General features: G+C 47.0%; 1 protein-coding gene across 2 annotated transcripts; it reads right to left on the reverse strand.

The window, feature by feature from the left end:
• Positions 1-529: 529 nt before the first annotated feature.
• On the reverse strand, positions 530-22,937 carry LOC307211156 (uncharacterized protein). Of its 2 annotated transcripts, none has more exons than XM_079967497.1 (5): positions 21,841-22,937; positions 16,508-16,626; positions 11,396-11,494; positions 10,611-10,775; positions 530-2,015 (listed from the first exon to the last, which is right to left on the reverse strand). In XM_079967497.1, the coding sequence occupies exons 1-5, from the start codon at positions 21,875-21,877 to the stop codon at positions 1,869-1,871; spliced, it is 567 nt and encodes a 188-aa protein (XP_079823623.1). In that variant the 5' UTR covers positions 21,878-22,937; the 3' UTR covers positions 530-1,868. The 2 variants fall into 2 exon arrangements, with proteins under 2 accessions (XP_079823623.1, XP_079823622.1); XM_079967496.1 differs by having other exon boundaries at positions 16,508-16,629; positions 21,841-22,934.
• Between the last annotated feature and the right edge of the window lie 660 nt (positions 22,938-23,597).

Consider the following 23,597-nt stretch of genomic DNA (forward strand, 5'->3'; position numbering starts at 1 on the left):
CGCAGTAGATGTGAGGTTGAATCCACCAAAATCGATGCTCACATGGGATGTCCAGTGGCGTAGCGTGGGTTGTCAGCACCCGGGGCAAGGCAAGTAATTTGCGCCCCCTAACCTGTGGATTTGCGCCCCCTAACCTGTGGATTTGCGGCCCCTAACCCTAACCCCCAGATGTTGCGCCCGGTGCGGCCAGCCCCACCTGCACCCCCCACGCTACGCCACTGGGGATGTCTTTGGCAACACAACAGAACTTCCTCAGCCTCTGTGCACCTTCTGCACTGCCGATATCTGCAGTAGAGGGTTGGGGGTGGGTGGGTGCCCAAGGAGATTTGGACTGTGTGGAAAGGGAGGGAAGTTCCCTTGTGCCTACATCTGTTTTCCAATGGTAATAATGCAGAATTGATCTGCAGTGAGCTTTTATTTCTGGAATTTAAACTAGTTTGTCAAGTAGCACTTGACAAAATACGCAACGTAGCTAGCTAGCTAGTGTGGGGAGTTCATAGGGGAGGAAAAAGAACTCAGTCTCCATGGATTCTAGAATAAAATAATGTGTATTCAGCCTCAGTGTTGTGTGTCTGCACTCGCCATAATTATAGGTTGGAACCTGTATGAAACGAAAGAGTCAAGTCACTGCTGACCTTCTCAATTCCACACAATGGAATTTAGCTAACCACCCCCCAAGCATTTGAATACATTCACCAAGTTGGAATCTGAAAGGAGGCCCCCAAAACATTATTTTTTTCATGATCTGATTGTTTCAGTTTTAACAATGGCATTAGGAACATTTTAAAAGCCTCTTTGCCAAATACAAAAAACAACAACCATCCAGATAACAAAAATCAAAGAGTCGAACTGACAGAGCAATCAAGTAGAGTAAACAATGACAGGAGTGATAGCTATCAGTTATCACCACCTTCCTCCCCTCCTGGGGGAGATCCCTCTTGTCTCTGCATGTAACCCTTTCTTGGTTATATGGCTTGGCCCCTAAAACCTTGGGCTGCTTCAGACTCCCAAGAAGGGAGGGAATTCCCTGCAGAAGCTCCAGATCCTGCCTTCTGCTGTCCTATTTGGACTTGCAAAACTGCCCTGCAGCATTTGAAAGAAAAGGAGAGAGAGAGAGAGAAATCCTCATTGGAATTTGTCGGAGAATCAGTAGAAACAGCTGGAGGCAAAATACATTCATTCTGTCACTTGAAGCTGCAATCCCTGATAAGCGACACTCCTTAAGACAACCAGAGAGACAAAAGAAACTTTCTCCTGTTCAGGCTTAACAACTTTGCAAGTTTGGCAGCTCCCACTGTTTTCTTTTTAATGTAATGGTTGCTGGTGTTTCCCTCCAAGGATGCCCTTTGAATAGGAAGTGTTGCGCCTGCCTCTTGAAAAATGACAAGGGGAGCATCTCGCTGGCTTGGTCCAAAGTTTGACCCTGCAGGCTGAAATCTCCATAGGGTTTTCTACGTGGCTTTTCAATTCCTAGGGCAAAAAGGCAACCCTGAAGGTAACTGATTCCGTTTAGGAGTTCCTAGATCTAGTCTCTTCAAAACTCCTCCGGCCTTGGATACTTCAAAAGAGAGACACCACAGCTTCCCCCAAGTGGTGTACACAGCACTGTCCAGCCGTCCTCGGGCTCAGTTCCAGAAAGAGCTGGCGATCTCCTAGCATTTGATCTCAATACTGTAATACTAGTAAGAAAAGGAAAGGGGAACAAAAAAAACCCTTGGCTTTGTGTCGGCTCTGGAGAGTTCCACCCAGTTCCTTTTGCACCTGGAAAGGTTTGGCAGGCTGCTGCTGTGCAGGTGAAACCCATACCCCAAACTCTGGCATTGTCCCGGACACAGGAGTGGGCTGGGGGGACAGACCCAACCTGCAGCCTACACTGAAGTGTTCCTCTGAGCATGGTAAGTTGGCGAAGCTTGCAGCATGTCTGGCAAGCTCTGTCCAGCTGACAACTCCGAACCCGCTCCAGTTCCTGGTAAAGTTGCAGGGTACCTCAGGGCTTGCTCGTAGGGTGGCGGTAACTGTAAAAAAATAAGAAGCAGCTTGTTATACCACCTCCCGAGAGAACCACAAACGGCTCTGCCCGCTTTGGCCTATGCAAATGTTTTTCCCCGGCATGTGTGCCAATGCTCAGTTATTGTGCCAGCTTCACTCACCAGCCTCCACCACACCTACCCTGCCCAATGTCCATACACCAGTGAGCTTGTGTCCCACGAGCCTCACCCCTTATGCAACTGCATCGCACAATTCACGGCCCACAGGTGTGCTCCTGAGGCAGAAGCTGAGCTGATTCGCTTCCACGGTGTCTCCCAATGCAATGCTGACAAAGAGCTGCACTGTTTGTTCATACTACAGTGGTACCTCAGGTTAAGAACTTAATTCGTTCTGGAGGTCCATTCTTAACCTGAAACTGTTCTTAACCTGAGGTACCACTTTAGCTAATGGGGCCTTCCGCTGCCGTCGCCGTGCGATTTCTGTTCTCATCCTGAAGCAAAGTTCTTAACCTTAAGTACTATTTCTGGGTTAGCGGAGTCTGTAACCTGAAGCTTCTGTAACCCGAGGTACCACTGTATTAGATTCTATGTCCTGCCTCTCCTCCAAGGAGTTCAGACGCATGCCGCCATTTTATCCTCCTAACCAACCGTGTGAGGTAGATTTGGCCGAGAGACAACAACTGGTCCCAGCTCCCGCAGTGAGCTTCATGGCCAAGTGGGGACTTGAATTAGGGTCTCCCAAATCCCAGGCCCTGTTAAAAGCAGGGCTGTGGTGGTAGCGGCTCTGGTTTACGGGAATGGGTTAGAACCTCAGAAATAATGAGCTGACATACAGCTGTCTCCCGTTAAGGTTTCAAGGCCGGTGTCACAAGTTAATTAGACCCATGGTCTAAGTTCTCATAAAACCTGGGTTGCTGGGAGTTCTCGGTAGCCAGCCAAGCAGGTTTTTGGGCTTTTGAAAGCATCTTGTTCTGCTGCTCAGCCTATTGAGATTTAGGTGTAGGCGTTTATGTTAATTACCTGGATAAGTTAGTTTTGCTGCTTTCTTACCTTCTGAGCTATGTTAATCTGTGTCATTATTTGGAGTTTCCCCCTCACTTGTGGAGTTTTGTTTTAGTAAAAGTTTGCATATGATTTTATGAAATCTGGTCTGAGCTCCTGAACCCTTTCATTTTGACCACGCTTTTCAGAGCACGGGTCATCATCCACCACAAACAGCTATAGCAGCCTTCATATTGGATGGATTTCCTCCCTAAATTGATTTTTGAATTCAGAATTTGTTATTTATGTTTTATACTGTATTTTATGCTGTTTTTTGTTGCATCAATTAAGTGTTTTAAATTTGTAGTGAGCCCGGTTTTCTGAACCGGGAAGGGCGGGGTATAAATATTTTTTATTTTTATTATTATTATTATTATTATTATTATTATTATTATTATTATTATTATTATATCCGATGCCCCATTGACCCAGCAGTTCTGCCACCAAAGCACTTGTGCATTGTTAGAAACAAGCATTTCGGGTCTCGCATCCTTTTCAGTCCCTCTGCCGAAAGCTACTCCTCTTTCAGTTACGTAACCTCCCACTCTCCAAACATCCTAGAGAACCAGGATGCAGAAGACTTGCAGCAATCCTCATTATCAGATGGGCAGTTTTCTTCCCCAGCCCTTTAAGTTCTCTGGTTTTCTGCTGAGATCACTTCAATCCAGAGCAGTCTCTGGTTTGCTTCACTGCTGAAGAGCAGCAACTGTCACTGGGGCCTCTGCCCAGGTTCACCAGCTTGCTTTTGCTTTTGCTCAGGGGTAAATGAACAAATGAAAATATTCACGGTATGAAATTTACGGCATGTAATGCCTTAAGAGAGAATATTATGAAAATGATTTACAGGTGGTACATGATCCCAGTCAAGCTTGCAAAAATTTATCATTTGCCCGATAATAAATGTTGGAAGTGTAAAGAGACTGAAGGTACATTCTTTCACCTTTGGTGGACGTGCCCAAGGATTAAGGCTTTCTGGGAAATGATTTATAATGAAATGAAAAAGGTATTTAAATATACCTTCTTGAAGAAACCAGAGGCCTTTCTTCTAGGCATGGTTGGCCAATTGGTGCCAAAGAAGGATAGAACTTTTTTTATATATGCAACAACAGCAGCAAGAATACTTATCGCAAAATATTGGAAGACACAAGATCTACCCACTCTGGAAGAATGGCAGATGAAGATGATAGACTATATGGGACTGGCAGAAATGACCGGCAGAATCCGAGACCAGGGAGAAGAGTCGGCGGAAGAAGACTGGAAGACTATTTGCGGAAATATTGTAAAATTAACGAATGTTAGAATGATGTTGGATAGAAATTAAGTGGTTTCCAGCTGTAATGTTTAAGAGAAATGGAAAATAAGGTTTTAAAATAAGTAAAAACTAATGGTGAGGATTTGCTGAACTGATAATTTGAATTGCAATATAAGAAAGGGAGATATGAGTAGGTCGGGAAAATAAGTTAAAAGAAATTAATTAAATGAAAACTCTATGTGTTTTTTAATTGTTTTTATTTTTGTATTTTTGTATTTTTGATGTTTCTTTTCTTTTTGTTTTTATATTGTATTACTTTTGAAAACTTTAATAAATATCTTATAAAAAAAAATGAACAAATGAAAATATTCACGGTGGTTAGAAGTTGCTTCCATCCAGGTTTTAACAGTAAAAGAGTAGCCTTCCTAGAAAAGGATATTCTAACACAAGAACACCAACTCACTTCCCTGCTGTGAGCCTGATCACACACCTGACCTTTAAGCTATTCCTTACATTCTTTTTTTATAAAAAAAAAGGCCTTTGTGGGGGGCAGGGGAGAGAGATAAAACAGAGTCAATTTTTAAATATGTTTTAGTATTACAGTCGACTTCCGAAACGTTCAGAAACCCAAGGCGCGGCTTCCGGTCAGTTTCCGATTGCGCAGGTGCGCCAGAAACAATAGCGGAAGCTGCACCAGATGTTCGGTTTCCAAAAAAAGTTCGAAAACCAGAACACTCGCTTTTGGTTTTCAATGGTTCGTGAGCCGGAATGTTCGACTCCCAAGGTGTTCAGGAGCCGAGCTACGACTGTATTTTTACTTGATTATTTCATTAATAGGTTATTTAATGGTATGTATTTAAGGCTACAGCTCCTCTGAGCAGGCATATACAGGTTACACTGTTTATTAAATTTACTAAATTTCTATAGCGCCCTTCACCCGAAAATAACGCGGCAGTTGACAATATAAAAAGCACAAAAATGCGCAATGTAGTAACGAACGAAAACAATAACACGTGCACATCCCCACACCGTCCCCTAGTTTGGAAGGCCACAGATTGACTGGTTAACGGTGCAATCCTAGACAGGTCTGCCCAGGAGTAAGTCCTAGTGATTTAACAGGCTTACTCTGAGGCAAGTGGACAAAGGATTGCAGCCTAAAAGAGGTGGGATTCACCTAAGGAGAGAGCCCTGTTGTTGTTGCTGTTGAATTTATATACCGCCCTATACCCAGGGGGTCTCAGGGCGGTTCGCAAAATATCTAATAAAAATAAAAACAACAACCCAATAGTCCCTCTCCACCCCTCCCAAAAAAACCCTACATTTTAAAAGGGCATAGGATGTAAATTGGATGAACCAAAGGCCTGGTTAAAAAGGAACGTTTTTGCTTGGCGCCTAAAGGTGTATAATGATGGCACCAGGTTAGCTTCCCTGGGGAGACCATTCCACAGACAGGGAGCCACTGCAGAGAAGGCCTGTTCTCATGTTGCCACCCTCCGGACCTCTCAAGGAGGAGGCACATGAAGAAGGGCCTCAGAAGATGATCTCAGGGTCTGGGCAGGTTCATATGGAAAGAGGCGGTCCGTGAGGTTGGCGCTCCTGAGCCGTTGGAAGGCTTTACAGTGATTTATGCTTGCGCAACAGGGCTTCTCCTGTCTTCCCCTGCACCCCTCCCCTTCGGTGGCTTGGAGGAGGTGTCAAAAGACACCCCCACAGCACATAGAGGGAGGAGAGGGGGGATTGTTCCATCTGACAAGCTGAGATACTTGAGCAGACAGGTTTGTTAATTTCTAAAATTTTTGTAAAAGTGGGGATTCAAGCCCTCCTCTCCCAGGTCCCAGTCCAACACTCTGACCTTATGCCACACTGGTTCTCTGGTACATATAGATTGTATTAAATATTCATATTGAGCTTTAATTGCATTCAATTGGTTCTTTTATTTCTGATTTATTCCAAAAAAGCTATCAGGGAGTTGTTTTTTGTGTGCTGCACAAGCTATGGATTTTGACTCTAGGGCCTTTTTCTTTCCTGGCACATTCTGTCCTGGGTGCAAAGATCTGAAAAGTAGAGCTCTGTGTGCTTTTCTTATCTTTCCTGCATCAGAAAAGTTACTTTCGGGGGCCACAGGTTTGTTAATAGTGCAGCGCTGAATTCCTCCCAACAGTTTAAAAGTTAGAACCATACCTTCTTTTTAGAAGAGGCACGCAGGTGCCATTCCAGACCTTTTCTTAGAAGAGACACCCCGTCCTAAGAGCAGAAAAGGGCAAGTGCCTCTTATAAGATGGCGCTTGCCATAACGCAGAGGTAGAGCATATCTGCCTTGCATATAGAAGGTCCCAAGTTCAAACCCTGGCTGGAAAGAAGGGACTGGGAGAGGCTCCCTGCCTGAAATCCGGGAGAAACTGCTGCCAGTCAGTGTGGGAGATGCTGAGTGAGATGGGCCAATGGTCTGACTCAGCATAAGGAAGCTTCCTGTGTTCATATCTTGTAATCTTTATATGTACTTGAATCAAAAATATATTGTTGGGAGGTGGGAACTGCTGCCTATTTAACGGGGGGGGGGGGTGCCTTTTTGTAGATAAAGAAGTTTTCCATCAATTAATCAGATTAATTGCTTGCATCACAGCTGGCAGGGGCTGAAGTCCTGAACATGAAGAAAGTACAGTGGTACCTCGGGTTACATACGCTTCAGGTTACATACGCTTCAGGTTACAGACTCCGCTAACCCAGAAATAGTACCTCGGGTTAAGAACTTTGCTTCAGGATGAGAACAGAAATCGTGCTCCGACGGCACAGCGGCAGCAGGAGGCCCCATTAGCTAAAGTGGTGCTTCAGGTTAAGAATAGTTTCAGGTTAAGAACAGACCTCTGGAACGAATTAAGTACTTAACCCAAGGTACAGTGGTGCCTCGCAAGACGAAATTAATCCATTCCGTGAGGCTCTTCGTATAGCGGTTTTTTCGTCTTGCGAAGCAAGCCCATTGACAGCTTAGCGGATTAGTGCTATTAGCGGTTTAGCAGCTTTTAGCGATCAGCTGTTAAGCGGCTTATCAGCGGATCAGCTGATAAGCAGCTTAGGAAAAGGGGGGGGGGGGGAAGGGGAAAAAACCCGCAGGAACTCGCAAGACATTTTCGTCTTGCGAAGCAAGCCCATAGGGAAATTCGTTTTGCGAAGCGCCTCCAAAACGGAAAACCCTTTCATCTAGCGGGTTTTCCGTCTTGCGAGGCGTTCGTCTTGCGGGGCACCACTGTACCACTGTACCAGACTGGTGGTGGCTGGTTTAAACTTTGCAGGCTCGGCTTCAACCACGGCTTGCGATATTGTGATAGAGGATGCCCAATTTTCTTGAGGTCATCTAATTAATTGCAGGATAACTGGAAACAAGGGACCCTGGAGGTTGTAGAAAGGTAGAATTCTACTGAGGCAGAATTTCATGTGCCACAGGCAACACTTAATAGATAAACCGAGAGGCCACAGGCACACGGGGAGAACATGCTCCAAAATAGGGACAGAGCCATATGCTAAAGCCACATGTTAAAACAGTGGCCTGGATTACAAATGAGCCAGAGATCTACCTGTAGATTCTGACCAACCTTGCACCTACCTTTGCACTAAGACTAGAAATATCTGTAGGTCAAAAGTTAAATATAGTACGATAATGCCGGCAATGAAATTAAAGACAAAGGACGCATGCAGTCTCTCACTGGCCTTGCACTTGGTTATGTCTGTGTTGTTGTTTTTCCTTCAATATATAAATATGGCAACTTTGTAGGTTTTCTGTCTGTCTCTCAAACAGTATACACACAACATAAAATATGCATTGGCTGCCCTACCCTAGTCTGAGCCAGGTGTGGTTTTGATGGCCTAAAGTTGTTTAGGCTACCTGATCTGCAGGGTGGAAATTCCTTTCTGTGCCTTTATTTAAGGAAGCCATTTTTCTGTCCTAACACATGGACACAGAGCCAACAACAACTTATTTACATGCTGCCCATGTGTCTTTTGAAAGTCAGGCAATTGTTTATTTCCTACTCTACCTTGTCATACTACCAGGGTGGTGAGCATCCCAATGAAACTCAGAAACCATCCTTTGCCTACCCACCTCTCAGGGTTCAGAGCCCAGGGAAAACAAATCTTAAAATCAGGCAGGGAAAAGATGGAGAACGAAAAATCATGAATACTGTCCGAGGGCAGATGTGCGATCCAAGTACAAAGATCAGCTTGTAACGTTCATTGCAACACGTGCCCCTGCTTATCCGCTCTGGGCCTCTCCTTATCTAGACTGCGGGTTGTTATGAAGGCTCACCTATCTGCTGAAAGCACTTTAAGTATGCAATATAAATGGTAAGTGGTTGCGAGAGTGCTGACTACCATTATTGCTCCTTTGATAGAGTACTTGTAAGGCTCAAGTCCATTAGAAGAATCAACAGCAAAGCTTGAGTCTTCTACATGGCTACTCAGAAATATGATAAATCTCTCCCCCCCCCCCCCCCCCAGTTCAATGACATTTACAACCCAGCTGAGTTTGTAAACTGCCTCCGCCCAGTATACCTGAAGGAGCATCTCCACCTCCCCCGTCATTCAGCCTGGACACTGAGGTCTGGCACTGAAGGCCTTCTGCCCGTCCCCTCAGTGCGAAAAGTGAGGTTACAGGGAACCAGGAAGAGGGCCTTCTCGGCAGTGGCACCCTCCCTGTGGAACGCCCTCCCACCAGATGTCAAGGAGCTAAAGAACTACACAACTTTTAGGAGACATCCAAAGGCAACACTGTATCAGGAAGGTTTTAATATTCTGTTATTAAGTTTTTATATGTGTTGGAAGCTGCCCAGAGTAGCTGGGGCAACCCAGCCAGATGGGAGGGGTATAAAGATTTTATTTTATTTTATTATTTATTTTTATTATTTTATTTTATTTTTTACTACTATTATTACTGTTATTCATCCTTAGAGGAGCCAAAGCTAATTCACACACACCAAGTATAGCTGCCATTTGAGTGGAACACCAGCATCCAACAAGCAAAATTATTTTGTCTTTTCAAACTACTCTATACTCTTCACTGTGAATTTAAACCTGTTTGAAATGGGCTTCAGAGTGTTTTAAGCTGTGGAAGTTGTAGGGTTTTTTTTTTTAAAAAAAAGAACTGGCTTTGTGTTTCATAGAGGTTTCCTGTGGTGTAAAGCATTGGTTTCATTTGTCCCATCCTCATCTGGAGAGCCAGGGTGGTATACTGGTCAGAGTGCTGGCCTGGGACCTGGGAAACCCGGGTTCAAATCCCCGCTCAGCCATGAAACTCACGGGGTGACCCTGGGCCAGTCACAGTGTCTCAGCCTACCCTACCTTGGGAGAGGGGGGAGAGGCACGTACACTATAAAAATCTTTGGTCAAATAAGTTTAGCAGACTTTTGAAGCACTACACACACAAAACGTGTGAGCGGAGAGAACAACAGGATGCATGTACAAGCACTGATGCTTCCTCCATTATGTCTCGGGAGTGGGGGGGGGGGGGAATCACTGCTTGGCTACAGCAGACACAGGGAACCTTTTTACATCCAAAAACATCATTTCCTTCTGGGTAATCTTCCGAGGGCCACATGGCAGCAGCGGCAGATGGAGCCAGAGGCCAAAAGGGGCAAAGCAGCGGGTGTAAATCTTGCTCTTGTGCAGTAGGCAAGTTTCTGCGCACTTGTCTACCCTCCATCCAGGCAAGAAAGAGGCATTATCAGAGTGGAAGGACACATTCCAGCCAGGCAGAAACACTCAAAAAGGGTGCAAAGCAAGGACCTGCGTGGTCTGGGCAGAGTCCTGGGGGCCAGACAGAGACGTTTGGAGGGCCACATTGGGGTCTCTGGGCCTGAGGTTTCCTATATTCCTAGCTCCAGGTTAAAGGGGATCCTGGGCAGAGGGCCCTCTGGTCTGAGAACCCTCCTGTGACCTTGGCAGGCAGCAACAGAACAGCTCCTACAGTGCCAGGGGCATGGCAAGGCACTTTGCACTGCCTCAGAGGCTTTATCCCTAGCTGCCACCGTGTCTGTTTTGGCTCCTTGTGGAAGATAGAAGCACTTCTTTCCAAAAGATACAGGATGAATCATTAGCCAGAAGGAATGTAAACAAGTGGCTTAGCACTGGAGCCTCCTGGAACACTGTGTTCCTTCCAAGATAAAAATGCCATTGGAAAGATAGAGCCAGGTCTCAAGGTATCAGGAGGAGGAGGAGGAACCTCCGGGCAAGTTCTATAATTAGAGACCTGCCAGCGGGATAATTCTATACCCTAAGATAGTGGTAGGGTGGAAGGTTGTTGTTTTATTATTATTATTATTTTGCTGAAGATTGCTTACCTCTGGGGAGATCTCCGCCCACAAGCCGAACCTTTCGGCAATCATCTGGTGGATCTCCCGCTGGCGATCCTTCTTCCGCACGCTCTCGTAGCTCGGCAGCCGCGGCTGCTCCCACGGTGGGAGCTGGTAGCTGCTGGGGGGTCCGACACAGAACAGCTCATCTCCCTAGATGCACAGAGGGACACCATTAACAAGTGCACCCGAATTATACACCCAGCTCGGGGGCTCGTCCGTTGTTGCCTTCCCACTTTACTTTTTAGGAATTGGCTTGACGACAAAAATCCGCCGCTCGCCTATAATGGGAGAAGCAGCCTTCGGAAGAAAGCAAAACGGTGCCAGTTCTCGCATGCGGCACAATACTCTCCATGCTTCCCTCTTTGGGTGTCGAAATGTGTTATTTGCATGCATGCAAAGCCATAAAAGCCACACTGTGAAAATGGTGGGTCTGTGGAAGCCTTGTTCTTGGAACAGAGAATATGCCAGCAATGCTTTGTTCAACAAGTGCTGGCACAACAAGGCACTTGCTGAGGCTCGTGCCCCTTGCCCAGGGGTTTCCACAACCACCAGGCCCATGGACCTGGTGCTTTTTCTCCCTGATTCCACCTCCTCATAGACCCAACCTCTTGCCTAGAGGGGACAACCCCTTGGGATCCATCATCAGCTGTTCCAACTCCCTCCCTGGTGTTTGGCTGGCCTCCTGAATCAAGCCCCCTTCTCCTGCGCAGGTCACACTCCTTTTACAGGTGATTCGCCCAAACTTTCAGGAAGGAAAGTCTCCCCCTCACCTGGACGCCAGGGTTTTCAGCTGCGCTTTCCAGACGCGGCGTCCCCGATGGTGGTCCCACCAGACGCTGGTTGCTGCTGAAGTAGGGAGGGGGGCAATCCTGCGTGGTGCGAAAGAAAGGGAGGAAGGTTAAAATACAAGCCGAGCTTTCCTCTTGGGCAACTCCAGGGTGCGTGTTCAGCAAGCTGGCAATGTGTTCCATTGAGCAGATCAAAAGTAACAACACCTGGAAGGTCACAGGCTCCTCGTGGCCAAAGCTTGTGCCTCAAGATCAGTCACTGGCTTGGGGTCATAAACAAAATGGCCGTGCCTCCTCCTAGGAGTCAGGGTGGCAGAAAGGCCTTGACATCAAACCACCCTGTCCAGAGCCCCGTGCTTATTTAATTTTTTATTTTAAAGTATTTCTAAGCTGCCTTTCTGGACCTCATGTGTTTCACAGAAGCGGAATGACTGCAAATCTCAATTAGCTGAAGCCTCTTCGTGTTCATGTGACAAGAGCGCTGACTGAAAAGTCTCACCTCTGAAAACAAACGCTCACAAGCTGTTTTTTTCTCCGACAGATGCTGTCGTTGAATCACTCTTCAGTGCGCAGTTTTCTAGAGCCAAGAGCTTCCCAGCAAGCTACACTTTCCTAGCTAAACCCAGGTAGGAACTCCAGCTTTTGGTATATGGCAAAATTATATCAATCCTGGTCCGTGAAGAGGCCTCAGAGAGCAACAGAAAGTTATGCCTGGGCAGAGGACGCCAGGGATGGCTTCCATCCTCTCAGGAAGGAATGAGGGAGGAGCTCCTGGCTTGAGGAATCTACCATCTTTTTTACTAAAAACCTGAGAAACCACCCAAGTGCAAAGTTGTGGCTGATGGGGGAAGAAACTTAAAAGAACACCATGCACCTGAGGCACAGCCAACTTGTTTTCAGGGCAGGAACTGAACTTGCTGTCCCTTTCACAAACACAAAAGCCCTTCATTTCCTCCCAAGCTTTTCCTCAGCCTAATTTTAAAGGGAAAGCGGGTGGCAGTGGGTAAGCCTTTTTCGTTGTTGCTGCCTGTAAATATTTCAGCGTAGGAAACTATTGTCAACAGACTGCAAACTACCCCAGCAGATCCCAATCTACCTCCTGTCTGTTGCTAGCCTCTGATATGTAATCCAGCACCTTACAGCACCATGTCTGTTTGTTTGTTTTGGTGTGTGAGCCACCTTGGTTATTTGGGCTATTTAACTGCAGCAGCTGAAACATCCTTCCCACTAGCATAGGATGTTGTCTGTGTACATAATGATTCACCTAGGTGGCGGCAGTAAAGCATCTCAACCGCTGGTATATGGGATTCTGACATTAGGCCTGAAGCAGTGATAAAAGCCACTTGGTTGTAGATAAGAGTGAATCATCTACAGAAATCCCTAGCGCTGGTCTTTCCCAGACCTCCCACTCTATGCCTGAGCTCTACACACTGCTTCTCCTAGAGAGGCGTGTTTTGATAACAACAGGAAGTCCTCGCTGGTGCCAGCCCACCTCCCAAAGGAAGGGGAGACAGCAGCGTTCTTCAAAGGTGTTGTTAAGACTACAGTTCGCATCAGCCCCAGCCAGCTCGGCCAAGGTAGTTGTATGGTCCAGCAACATCCAGGATGCGCAGCTGAAGGCCTTTGCAGTACAGGGTACAATCTCAGCTCTTCCTCCCTCTACCTTTGGACTCAGAGAGTTGCTACTAAGCAAACACCTGCAAAAGGGCACAGAAGGCAGAGCCACAAAGAGATCCATCACAAGTAACAGCAAGAAGGGAGCAGAGAAACCCAAAGAGAGAAGGAACAGGTTGAATGGAATCACGGGGGGGGGGGGGGGACACCATGGGCTCACTTGAGAGGAGTGATTATACTATAGTGGTACCTCGGGTTAAGAACTTAATTCGTTCTGGAGGTCCGTTCTTAACCTGAAACTGTTCTTAACCTGAGGTACCACTTTAGCTAATGGGGCCGCCCGCTGCCGCCGCTGCACGATTTCTGCTCTCATCCTGAAGTAAAGTTCATAACCCAAGGTACTATTTCTGGGTTAGTGGAGTCTGTAACCTGAAGTGTCTGTAACCCGAGGTACCACTGTACATCAATATTGGCCTTATTGAGAGCCTAGGGGAAATTCAATGATTTGCAAATGTCTGGTGTAGCACTTAAATGAGCCCAGACCTGCCTCCAGATATAATCCCTTTCCTCTGGGGAAAATTAACATCTTTGGGCAAGGAAAGAGGGACGTGATGGGTCAGCAAACTGCAATTTATATACACGTCCGCCAGTACGACGTATCATATTCTTGTGGAAAGCGGGATGTGAGTTTCCAAGGGTCCGTTTTGCATTTCACTTTCTTCTCCCTTCCCTTCTGGTTTCTTGCAATGGAGCCTCTGAGAAATTACCTCCATTGTTCAAGCTAAGCCTCCACAGGTGGAGCAAGCAAAACGTAGCACCAGCTCCCGAAGCTCTGAAATCCGAACCTGGGATCCGAAAGGTGAGCCGCAAGCAAACAAGGCTCGGGCGTTGCCTCGGTAGGACTTGCCAATCTGGCACATGGCCCTGAGCTCTCCCCAGCAGATCTACGTGTGCTGCTGCACAACACTTAGCCAATCGCTTCGCTTCCACCCACACACCCAAAGATTCCACTTGCGTGGGACCACTGACGCACTTGCAGAAGCCTTTGTGGTAGTGTGGCGAACTGGGCAGGGCAGTGTTTTGACAGCAGGTTGCCACCGTATGATAACCTGCATGCACACATGTTATACACAGTAATCTGGGATAGTGGAGGCCGCATGGCTGGAGGCCAGAAATGATCACTTTCCCACGCAAGCACCATGCAGCAAACTTTTAAGAGGCTCTTGCACCTAGAATCATAGAATCATAGAGTTGAAAGAGACCACAAGGGCCATCGAGTCCAACTCCCTGCCAAGCAGGAAACACCATCAGAGCACTCCTGACATATGGTTGTCAAGCCTCTGCTTAAAGACCTCCAAAGAAGGAGACTCCACCACACTCCTTGGCAGCAAATTCCACTGTCGAACAGCTCTTACTGTCAGGAAGTTCTTCCTAATGTTTAGGTGGAATCTTCTTTCTTGTAGTTTGGAGCCACTGCTCCGTGTCCGCTTCTCTGGAGCAGCAGAAAACAACCTTTCTCCCTCCTCTATGTGACATCCTTTTATATATTTGAACATGGCTATCATATCACCCCTTAACCTCCTCTTCTCCAGGCTAAACATACCCCTTAACCTCCTCTTCTCCAGGCTAAACATGCCCAGCTCCCTTAGCCGTTCCTGGTGCCCATCAACTCAAACTGTGTCGCCTCCTGTGCCACAAGGGTAGTGGCATGGCAGTCTCGAGAAAACAAAAGGAAAGTTCCCAACTGGAGGGGATACCGCAACTGGAAAGTTGCAATTCCTCCAGCAAAAATCAGGAGAGACCACACCCATCAAACATGTCATCTTGACATGACTTGAATTGAGCATTCCTAAATTCTGGCCTGATTTCATGATGTGACACCTGGACCCCAAAACACAAGCTTTTATTAGGAAAGCATTTCAATTGTCCCTGAACATGAACGTGATACACAAAACTTTTTGGGCTGAGGAAACCCTTGTCACAGCCCTCTTGGCCGTACTAGGGACATGGCACATTTCTGTTACTTCAAAGCAATTCTGAGTCTTTGCTGCCACCCTCCAATCTATGTTGGGTTCTGGACTACAAGCACTGTGGGATTTCTCCTGCTTTTGCCACGTGGCTATATCTACATCAACATGCATCCTGTAAAGGAATTCCTGCTACCTGCCAGGAATTACCTGAAAGTCACCCCTGATGGTTCCTTTCCAGAAGAGTTAAGTGAGCCGTCTTCACTGCTTCTGGTGGCCAAACTGCACTTTTTACCACAAGCAATTTCATATGTGAATATGCGGAAGTACAAATGTAAACGAATAAAGGGATTTGTTCCTCGCTGAAGGGAACCTCTGAATACCAGTTGCTAAGGAACATGTTTGGGGAGAGAGAGGGCTGTTGCTCTCATGCTCTGTTTGGGGGCTTCTCAAGAGGCCACTCTCTGGCTGGTCGTAGGGAGAAACAGGGTGCTGGACTAGATAGGCCTTTGGTGGTCTGAACCTGCAAGGGGGAAAGTATACACAGGCTGCCCAGGTTTTTTGGTCTTTCAAATGTCTAATGCATGGTGGGGTGGGGAGAGAAATGCCATGAAGTTGCTCAGGTGCTCCTCAAACAGCAGTCATCAAAAAAGCTTGTGTGTGTGTGTGTGTGTGTGTGTGTGTGTGCGCGCGCATAAGAGAGAGGAGGGTTTGTGACTGTGAGTGAGTGAGTGAGTGAAGAAAAATAGGGGGAAATGTTCTTTCTGTGGCTGTCTCCAATCGTGAGCTGTGCAAAGTATAATGCTGGTTGCCAGGATACCAGCAACCAAGAGTGGCATTGTCTGTATTTTACCCGTGTCTTACAGTAGCACTCCCTGCTGTGATCCATCATTGCCAAAAAAGAAAGAGAGAAAGAGAGAGAGAGAGAGAGAGAGAGAGAGAGAGAAAGAAATAAAGAAAGAAAGAAAGAAAGAAAGAAAGAAAGAAAGAAAGAAGTGTGCCAGAGAGTTAAGGAGGAGTGCAGTTCTCTTAGGCGCAGGGGGATATCACCATCGCCCTGGCGACCTGCGTCACTCCTGGTGCTGCCTTCTCGTGCTCTCAAAATTCAATAACGTGCCCCCCGACAGCACAAGCCCTGCTCAAAAGCCGCCCATTGGCGACACGCTCAGGTGAAAGGGCTTTGTTGGTGGAAGAGAGTGGGAAGGAAGCGGGGAGTCAGGGAGTGTCTTGGTGAGTAAACACTATAACCCAGCAGGAGAGAACTGCAAATAGGCCTTGAGCTGCTCTCCAGCCAGGAGTAAGCAACGAATTATAATAATCATAATAATGCCTAAACCCCGAGGCCATTCTGTACAAACCTGTAAAGGGACCCTATGGAAGGCTGAGCTGGGCGGGTGCCTTGGTTCCTTCCATCCCAGCCGGAGCAGAAAGAAATGTGGTGGGTGGGCAGGTGGGTGCATTCGGATGCAAGGCCTAGTGAAACAGCAGGGAAGAGGGAGGTGGAGATACTCACATACTGACTGGGGCTCTGGAAGAAACGGCAAGAGCACAGGAACTGGCAGCACAGAGGGTCCCGGTGGTACAAAAGCAGCAGCAGCACCAAAATGGCCACGATGAAGATGGAGGAAGAAACTGCTGTCGAGGAAGAGAAAAGGGGAAACACGGGTGAGGGTGTTCCACACAGCCTGGGACTAGGCCTCAGGCTTCACATCCTGGCTGAAGTCTCCAGGAAATGTACACTCTGCAAGGCTAAAGGCAATGGGGGCAGGAGAGAGCCACCGATTTAGTGCCCTCTGGCATCCTAACCGAGTTCATCCCTAGCTAGGAGCAGTGACTCTGGGAATCTACATGGCCACAATGGAATTACGAATGACAGAAACAGGTACTCAAATGCTCCTGGAGAAGACTGGAAACAGGAGCTGCCAAAAGCACACTTTTCAAGCCTTCCTAATTGTCCCAACTTTTCTCTCATAACTGAGATTCCAGCCCTTGGCAGACCGAAACAGGTGCCCAGTTCTTAAAAAACAAGCAAAACACACCAATGCAGATATAGCAAACTGAATCGGGTTGCGATCTGCCTCGGGGCAGACACAACAATGCGGTTTATGGTCTAAGATTTGGTGGCATTCCAGCACCACTAAGAAATGCAAAGATGGTCAATGAATTCTTTTATTTGACCAAGCTTGTAAACAGGCACCTATGGCAAGTAAAAATGGTTTCCATTCTGACTAGGTAAAGAAGCTTCTGTGAACTGATAAGAGAAACTGCTATTTTTAATCAAATAAAGCCATAAATATGCCACATGTATCTATGGGAAAGGTAGGCTGTGAAGCATGCTTGTGGACTAGTAACTTGTCACATTTACACGGCCAGAATCAATCTATGTTGGTAGGCGAGTTGTTGTTGGGTGTGTGTTTTTTTAAAGAGAATCACAGAGTAGTACTGGCTGGAGACCAGTAGTTTGAGAGTGATACTCTTGTTCAACCAAATCTCTGCACATTTAGGAATGTGAAAGCTTTCTATTCAGGAAGAATAGAAATATAGCTAATTTTAAGAGGCTGGCAGTTGCCTATATGTCTCTTAAGCAAGGTATCTATGACATGAAACACGAACAAGGTTTCTCCTCATAGGTCATGACAATCTAGCCTTAAGCTCGTAAGTCCCATCGGAGATGGGCATGTCAAACTTCTTCTCTGTAAAGGGCCATGCACAGATTTGGTACTAAGCTAGTAGAAATATAAATAAATTCAGCATCCAGTTATCACTACAGGCAACCAGCTGCCCATGGGAAGCCCGCAAGCAGAACCTGAGATTCCACCCCCTGGTCCAATTGCCCCTTAAGGTAAAGGTATAGGACCCCTGGATGGTTAAGTCCAGTCCAAGGCAACTATGAGGTTGCGGCGCACATCTCGCTTTCAGGCCGAGGGAACCAGCATTTGTCCACAGACAACTTTCTGGGTCATGTGGCCAGCACAACCAAACCACTTCTGGCGCAACGGAACACCGTGATGGAAACCAGAGTGCACGGAAACGCCGTTTACTTTCTCGCCGCAACGGTACCTATTTATCTACTTGCACTGGTGTGCTTTCAAACTGCTAGGTTGGCAAGAGCTGGGGCAGAGCAACAGGAGCTCACCCCATAGCGGGGATTCGAACCACTGACCTTCTGATCGGCAAGCCCAAGAGGCTCAGTGGTTTAGACCTTACCTTTACCCCTTAACAGGTACCCAGCAATAGCAGATATGGTGCTCCCTTGGGTATGCAGCTCACTTGTATAAACTTTCCAAGCACTTCCTCCTTATCGTACGTTGCCTCTGCTATTGTGCCACCACGGCCCTACTGCTTGTAGCACAATCTAATCTGGGTGATTTGAGGTAAACTGTAAAACGTGGTTGGCTTTCCCTAGAGTACTATGCAGCTAGCCTGTTGCTAGTTTCTCAAGCATTAAACCTGTCTCACTGCCCCATTTTCAACACCCACCACTAAAAAATAAAATACAGATGCAGATGCAGACCTTCAACACAGTCCTTCTGGGATACTGTGTCACCTACATAGTATTAAGCACCGTTCCCAAATTTCAGCCACTTCTCACTTCCAGTCCCACCCAGCCCTGGCACAGTCCCCCCCCCAAAAAAAACAACCACCTGGAACTAAAGAAAATCACAAACATTTCAAATGAACTGCTATTATTTGAGTATTCTTTTACTGCAGCCAATGTCATGTGCTACGGTAAAGATGCAATAAAACTGATCCAGGAGAGCAGTTTTAAGTGCCCATACAGAGTATTGAAAACCAAAAATAACTTTTTTTGGGGAGGGAATTCCAAAGGATTCCTAAAGGAGTCAGGTATTTGGGGTACATTTTTAGTCTAGCCAACAGAAACTATTGGGGCACAAAATGCAAAACTGACACAGAGAAGCAGAATGGAGTTGGTTTCTCCTGACACGACACACATGGTTTGGATGTGTCCAGTTTCCAAGGTGTGTTGGAATTTAGCTTAGGATAATAAAAAGCCCCCAACCCCACAAAATCTCTCTCTCTGTGTAGTTACATTTTCCATTTCTCTCGAATAGGTTTTTGTGGGATTTTTTAAAGTCCTTATTCCCTCTGGGATTTTCTTTAGTGCTTTCCTCTCTCCCCGTTAATCCCTGCCTTGCCTTCTTCCTTTGTATCACATATTCTTAGAACATAAACCTGTGGGCAGGACCTGCCTTTATTCTACTCTGGAGGCGCTTAGCAAGAGGTAAGCCCTCAACAAACAGCTGAATGACACTAGGGAAATTTGGCAACTAGCAAAAAATCCAACGAAAACAGCAGCAATTAAACCACTGGAGGACCTTGGGTCCCAGGAGCCTGCAATTCCACCACATACTGACTTCAGATTAGCCCTACTGGTTTTAATAGGATTGGAGTAAAAACAGGTTTGGGATTGCGACCTTAATCTCTTTTCACATTCCTCATATTTCTGCTTTCCAATGACAGCCAGATGGTAATATTTCCTTATTTCACTTAAGATGGTAATCCACTCATTTTTGCAACAACAAAAACCACCCTGAAAAGTCCAAGCGTGTCTACTTTGCAGCCCTCAGACTAACAACTTACTTCCAAGTAGCTCTGCTGAACATAGGTGATTATGCAAGAGAAATCAAGTTTAAATATCATTCTGTTGTGTTTCCACCTGCTTTATCAGAACATGGCTGTTCAGAAGCTAATGCGGAAGAATTTGATCTGCAAATTTGAGGGCCATTGTTCAAAAAGCCCTGGCACCTCCAACATATATTAATTTTGGGGGGCTTTTAACATATTCTGGTTTAGGCATGCTGGATCAGGGATCATGCATGCAGCAGCCTGAGTTATAACTAGATTAGATCTTGAGAGAACAATCTTGTCTGCAGGTGGGAAATTGTCCTTATTCTACCATGTGGAGTCAGCAGAACTGAGCAGAGGAGGGAGCTTCTCATCTGTGCTGAATTTGCTGGACTTACGTCTATTTAAGTCAGTGGAGCTTGTCACCCAACAACAACTGGAAGCCCATTAGATTCCCATCCCTGGTTTAAAAAAGCCTTTTCTTATTTTCATTTGGAACACCAGATTTTTCCAAACAAGGAAAAGTAACAGGGATGCAATGAACGATGCTTCCACTGACAAATAAACAAATCTTGCTCTCTCTTGCTGGTATACAGACAACACGGCCAATTTATTTCATCACTCTGACTCCCAACAGTTTCATAAAGGGAATTGCTGGTCTAATCTTTGCTTTGGATGGGAAAGGCTTTTTAAAATTCTATACTTCATATTCTGTGTCTCTCACCTGTACGTGAGGCATGTTGGACAGGAATACAGCAGTTTTCACTTGGGCTATACAACTCTCTGCCCTGGGAGAGCAGCCTGGCCCTTGGAGCCATTTTTAATTATCATTTGCTGCCTTTTGAAAACATGCCTGTTCTGGTAGCCGTTTTTATAGTCAAACTGGCTAATTGTATATGTCATTTTTGTTTGCCTCATCATTTATTTAATTGATGCTGTTTTCAATACTTGATTTTGTATTTTGATTTTACTGTTGCTAACCAGCTTGGGCGTCTTTGGGTGGAAAATGGGAGAATGCATATTGACTAATATTTTTTGCAATGCTTCCAGATAGGCTGCTGTACTTTTTGCCTGAATAATATGAAGGATATCCTTCTCTGCAGGCATCTTTGGAGAGCCTTGATAATGATCTACAATGGGCAGTTTACTATGTGGGTGGAAGACACAAGCCTTCAGACCTCAGAGGAGGGCACAGGTCACACTATGAAACTCCAAGGCTTATTTAACAAAATACGTATCCCTCTCACATCCAAAAAAACGGGCACAACAATATGGAAATGGGGAGCAGGTGATTGACAGTCATCAATCATGTCTCTCTAGCAGGTGATCCCAGATGCTTCTTCAAATTCCAACCAGTATTTTGCTCACAAAAGAGCTTGGAGCTGTAATTCTTGTAGGAAACCTCTTAGAATATTTTTATCCAATCGAAAGCCAAAACAGGAAAAAGTGATACCTTTCATTAGTTCAGCTGCTTAGTATAGAAAGAAGCACTGTATGCAAGTTTTTTGACTTCACAGAAACCTTTGTTAGTGGCTCTCCAAAGCTTCTATATTTCTGTGCCAGTTTAAGTTCCTCTGATAAGCTGTACCATTCTGCTTGCATCATTCTCTGCTGAACTTCTACTCAAACATACTGAAGAAAAGGAACCACAGGAAATTCAAATACATAAACAGGATTCCACCATCCTGATTTGAACATTATCCTTACATGCTCCTTACAGCTCTGTGGGAGTGTCAAAAGGGCTCCTGATGCACTGAACCAGCCCTTCCAATCCCTGGAGCCATGCCAATGCTAACAGAGCTCCCTAATAGTTCATCTCCTCCAGTAACCCACACGAAGGGCAGGAGGTCAACATCCACAATGTAGAGGGATGCCAAGCCAGAAGCTAAGTTAGCATCCCTGAGAACATAACCTAAGTTAGCATTCACAGCAGGAAATCACCCTTTCAGCCACAAAAGCTGTGACTTGCAGAAACCTGCAGCTGCCTCTGCAAGGCTAAGACTTTGCCCAGTACCTGCCTGTAATATAAACAACCAGGTCCCAAGCACTTGAATCTACCAGTTTCCCTGAAGGGGCCATAAACAGTGTCTAGGTGCCAAACCAAAACCACATTATGTGTGTGCATTCAGCGAAGTATAACGCCAGGGACTTAACCAAGCAGGGGGAGGCAGTCTCATTTGGGGGGGGGGGAGAGGACCCCCCACAACTCCCAGCATCCATCCCGATTTAAAGGCGAGAGAAAGCCATGCAAGGACTCACTGGTGGCTATGATAATCGCCACGACGCTGCTATCCATGGGAACAGGGGCGGTGGGCGGGTGTGGCAGCGCCTCGCTCGGCTGGCTCAACTCTGGTCGACTGCGAGATCCCTTCCAGCTTGGTGGCTCCACATGGAGGAGGGGAATCCGCCCGAATCCAGTCCCCGCCGGCGAATTCACCAGCCCTCCAGTTCCGTTAGCTTTGGACCCCCCCCCCGCCACGACGGAGCCCGTGCAGCCCAGTCCGGTTCCTTCTGGCTTCTCCTCGGGTTCGATCCCGGTCCGGCCAATGACTGGCTTCGTGCGCTCCTAACTTATCGCTCCCCTCCTGCTCCTCTTTGCATCGCTCCCGGGGTTAGCATCGCACTCTCGGGGCAGTAAGCTCTCCGGAACCCGGAGGGAGGCGGCTCCGAGCTCTCTCCTCTTCCTTCCAGCGCTGGGCTGCTTGGTTCTGGAGTAATTTTTTGCACTTTCCGTCCTCGGTCTCCCTTAGGGCAGATAAGCTGTTCCAAAGGTGAGCGCGCCAGGGGGAGAGCTTGGCTCGGCTCCTTCGGCAGATACCTGGCTTCGGAGACGCTCCCCCCGCAAAACGAGGGTTGCAGCAGCAGCAGCAGCGCGGTCTGCACACTCCATAGGCTCCCCCTGGAGAGAATTCAAAAGCGCCGGCTTAAAGATCCAGTTGCTTCCCCTCGATCGGAGCCTCCAGAAAGGTTGCGGAGCTTTTCCTGGGCCTGGCCGCTTCCCTCCGGCATCCCGGGCCCAGCCGAGTTGCACGTGCGCCTTGCAAAGCCCATCCGAGGTGGGGCCGGGAAGTGCAAAGGGCTTTCTCCTCCAAAAGCAAACCGAAGCAACAAAAGCAGCAACAGCAGCAGCAGCAGCAGCAACAACAACCACCCCCTCGCTCGGATTTTGCGACCCGCACGGCTCCCCTTCCAGCCCCGCGGGGAGATCTTTGCACCCTCTACCGCCTTCCTGCGCCGATCTCCCGGGTTCCGCTTCTGATTGGTCGCGGAGGCAACGCTCTGGGCCTCCATTGGTGGGAAGTGAAAAGAGCTACCTTCTCCGGATGCAACATTGTGTCGGCGGTCGTCATGGTAACTGTGCACGTGGGGAGGAACGGGGCGGGGGGGGGGGGAGAAGCGAAAGTAACGCGCTTCCTCCGGCGTTCCATTGTCAATGGGTTTTTATCGCGCATCGTAATAGTTTCCCCTGATATCCCCCTACCCCCGAGCTTTAGGCGTCCTGAGAAACAAAGCTACGCGGGCAAGAGGAATTTTATTTAAATCGACGATTAAGAAGAGAGTCTGCGTTAAAGTGTTTTCCAAAGATCTCATAGCAGTTGTTGTTGTTGCTGCTCACTTGTGAAGCACCTGAAATTTTCTAAGCGCTCGACCGGCCGATGGATGGATGGATGGCATCAGATTGGTCTCCCCCCTTGTTGTAACGCTTTTGGGAGAGGCAGCTTCCAACTTGACCCGAAAGGACACCTGAGGCCGGAGTATACCTCTTATTCAGCTCTGCAGACCCAGGTGAGGAAGCGGCGGCAGAGGTTTCGTTCCTGCATGGCTGCCTCACCAACACAATTGCGTTTTTTAAAAAAGTCTTGACGTTTTCCCTATTCTTTCCGTGCATGTTTATGGGTGACGAGAACAGCGGCCATTCCTAAATCAGCACCACCAGAGGGTGGATGAGAGTGAATTCTGCTGCGTTAGTTATTTTCATCCATTATATACATTAACTCTGCATTATTAAACTACAA

This window comes from Podarcis cretensis (genome assembly GCF_951804945.1).
Source record: "Podarcis cretensis genome assembly, chromosome: 2".
NCBI lineage: Eukaryota > Metazoa > Chordata > Lepidosauria > Squamata > Lacertidae > Podarcis > Podarcis cretensis.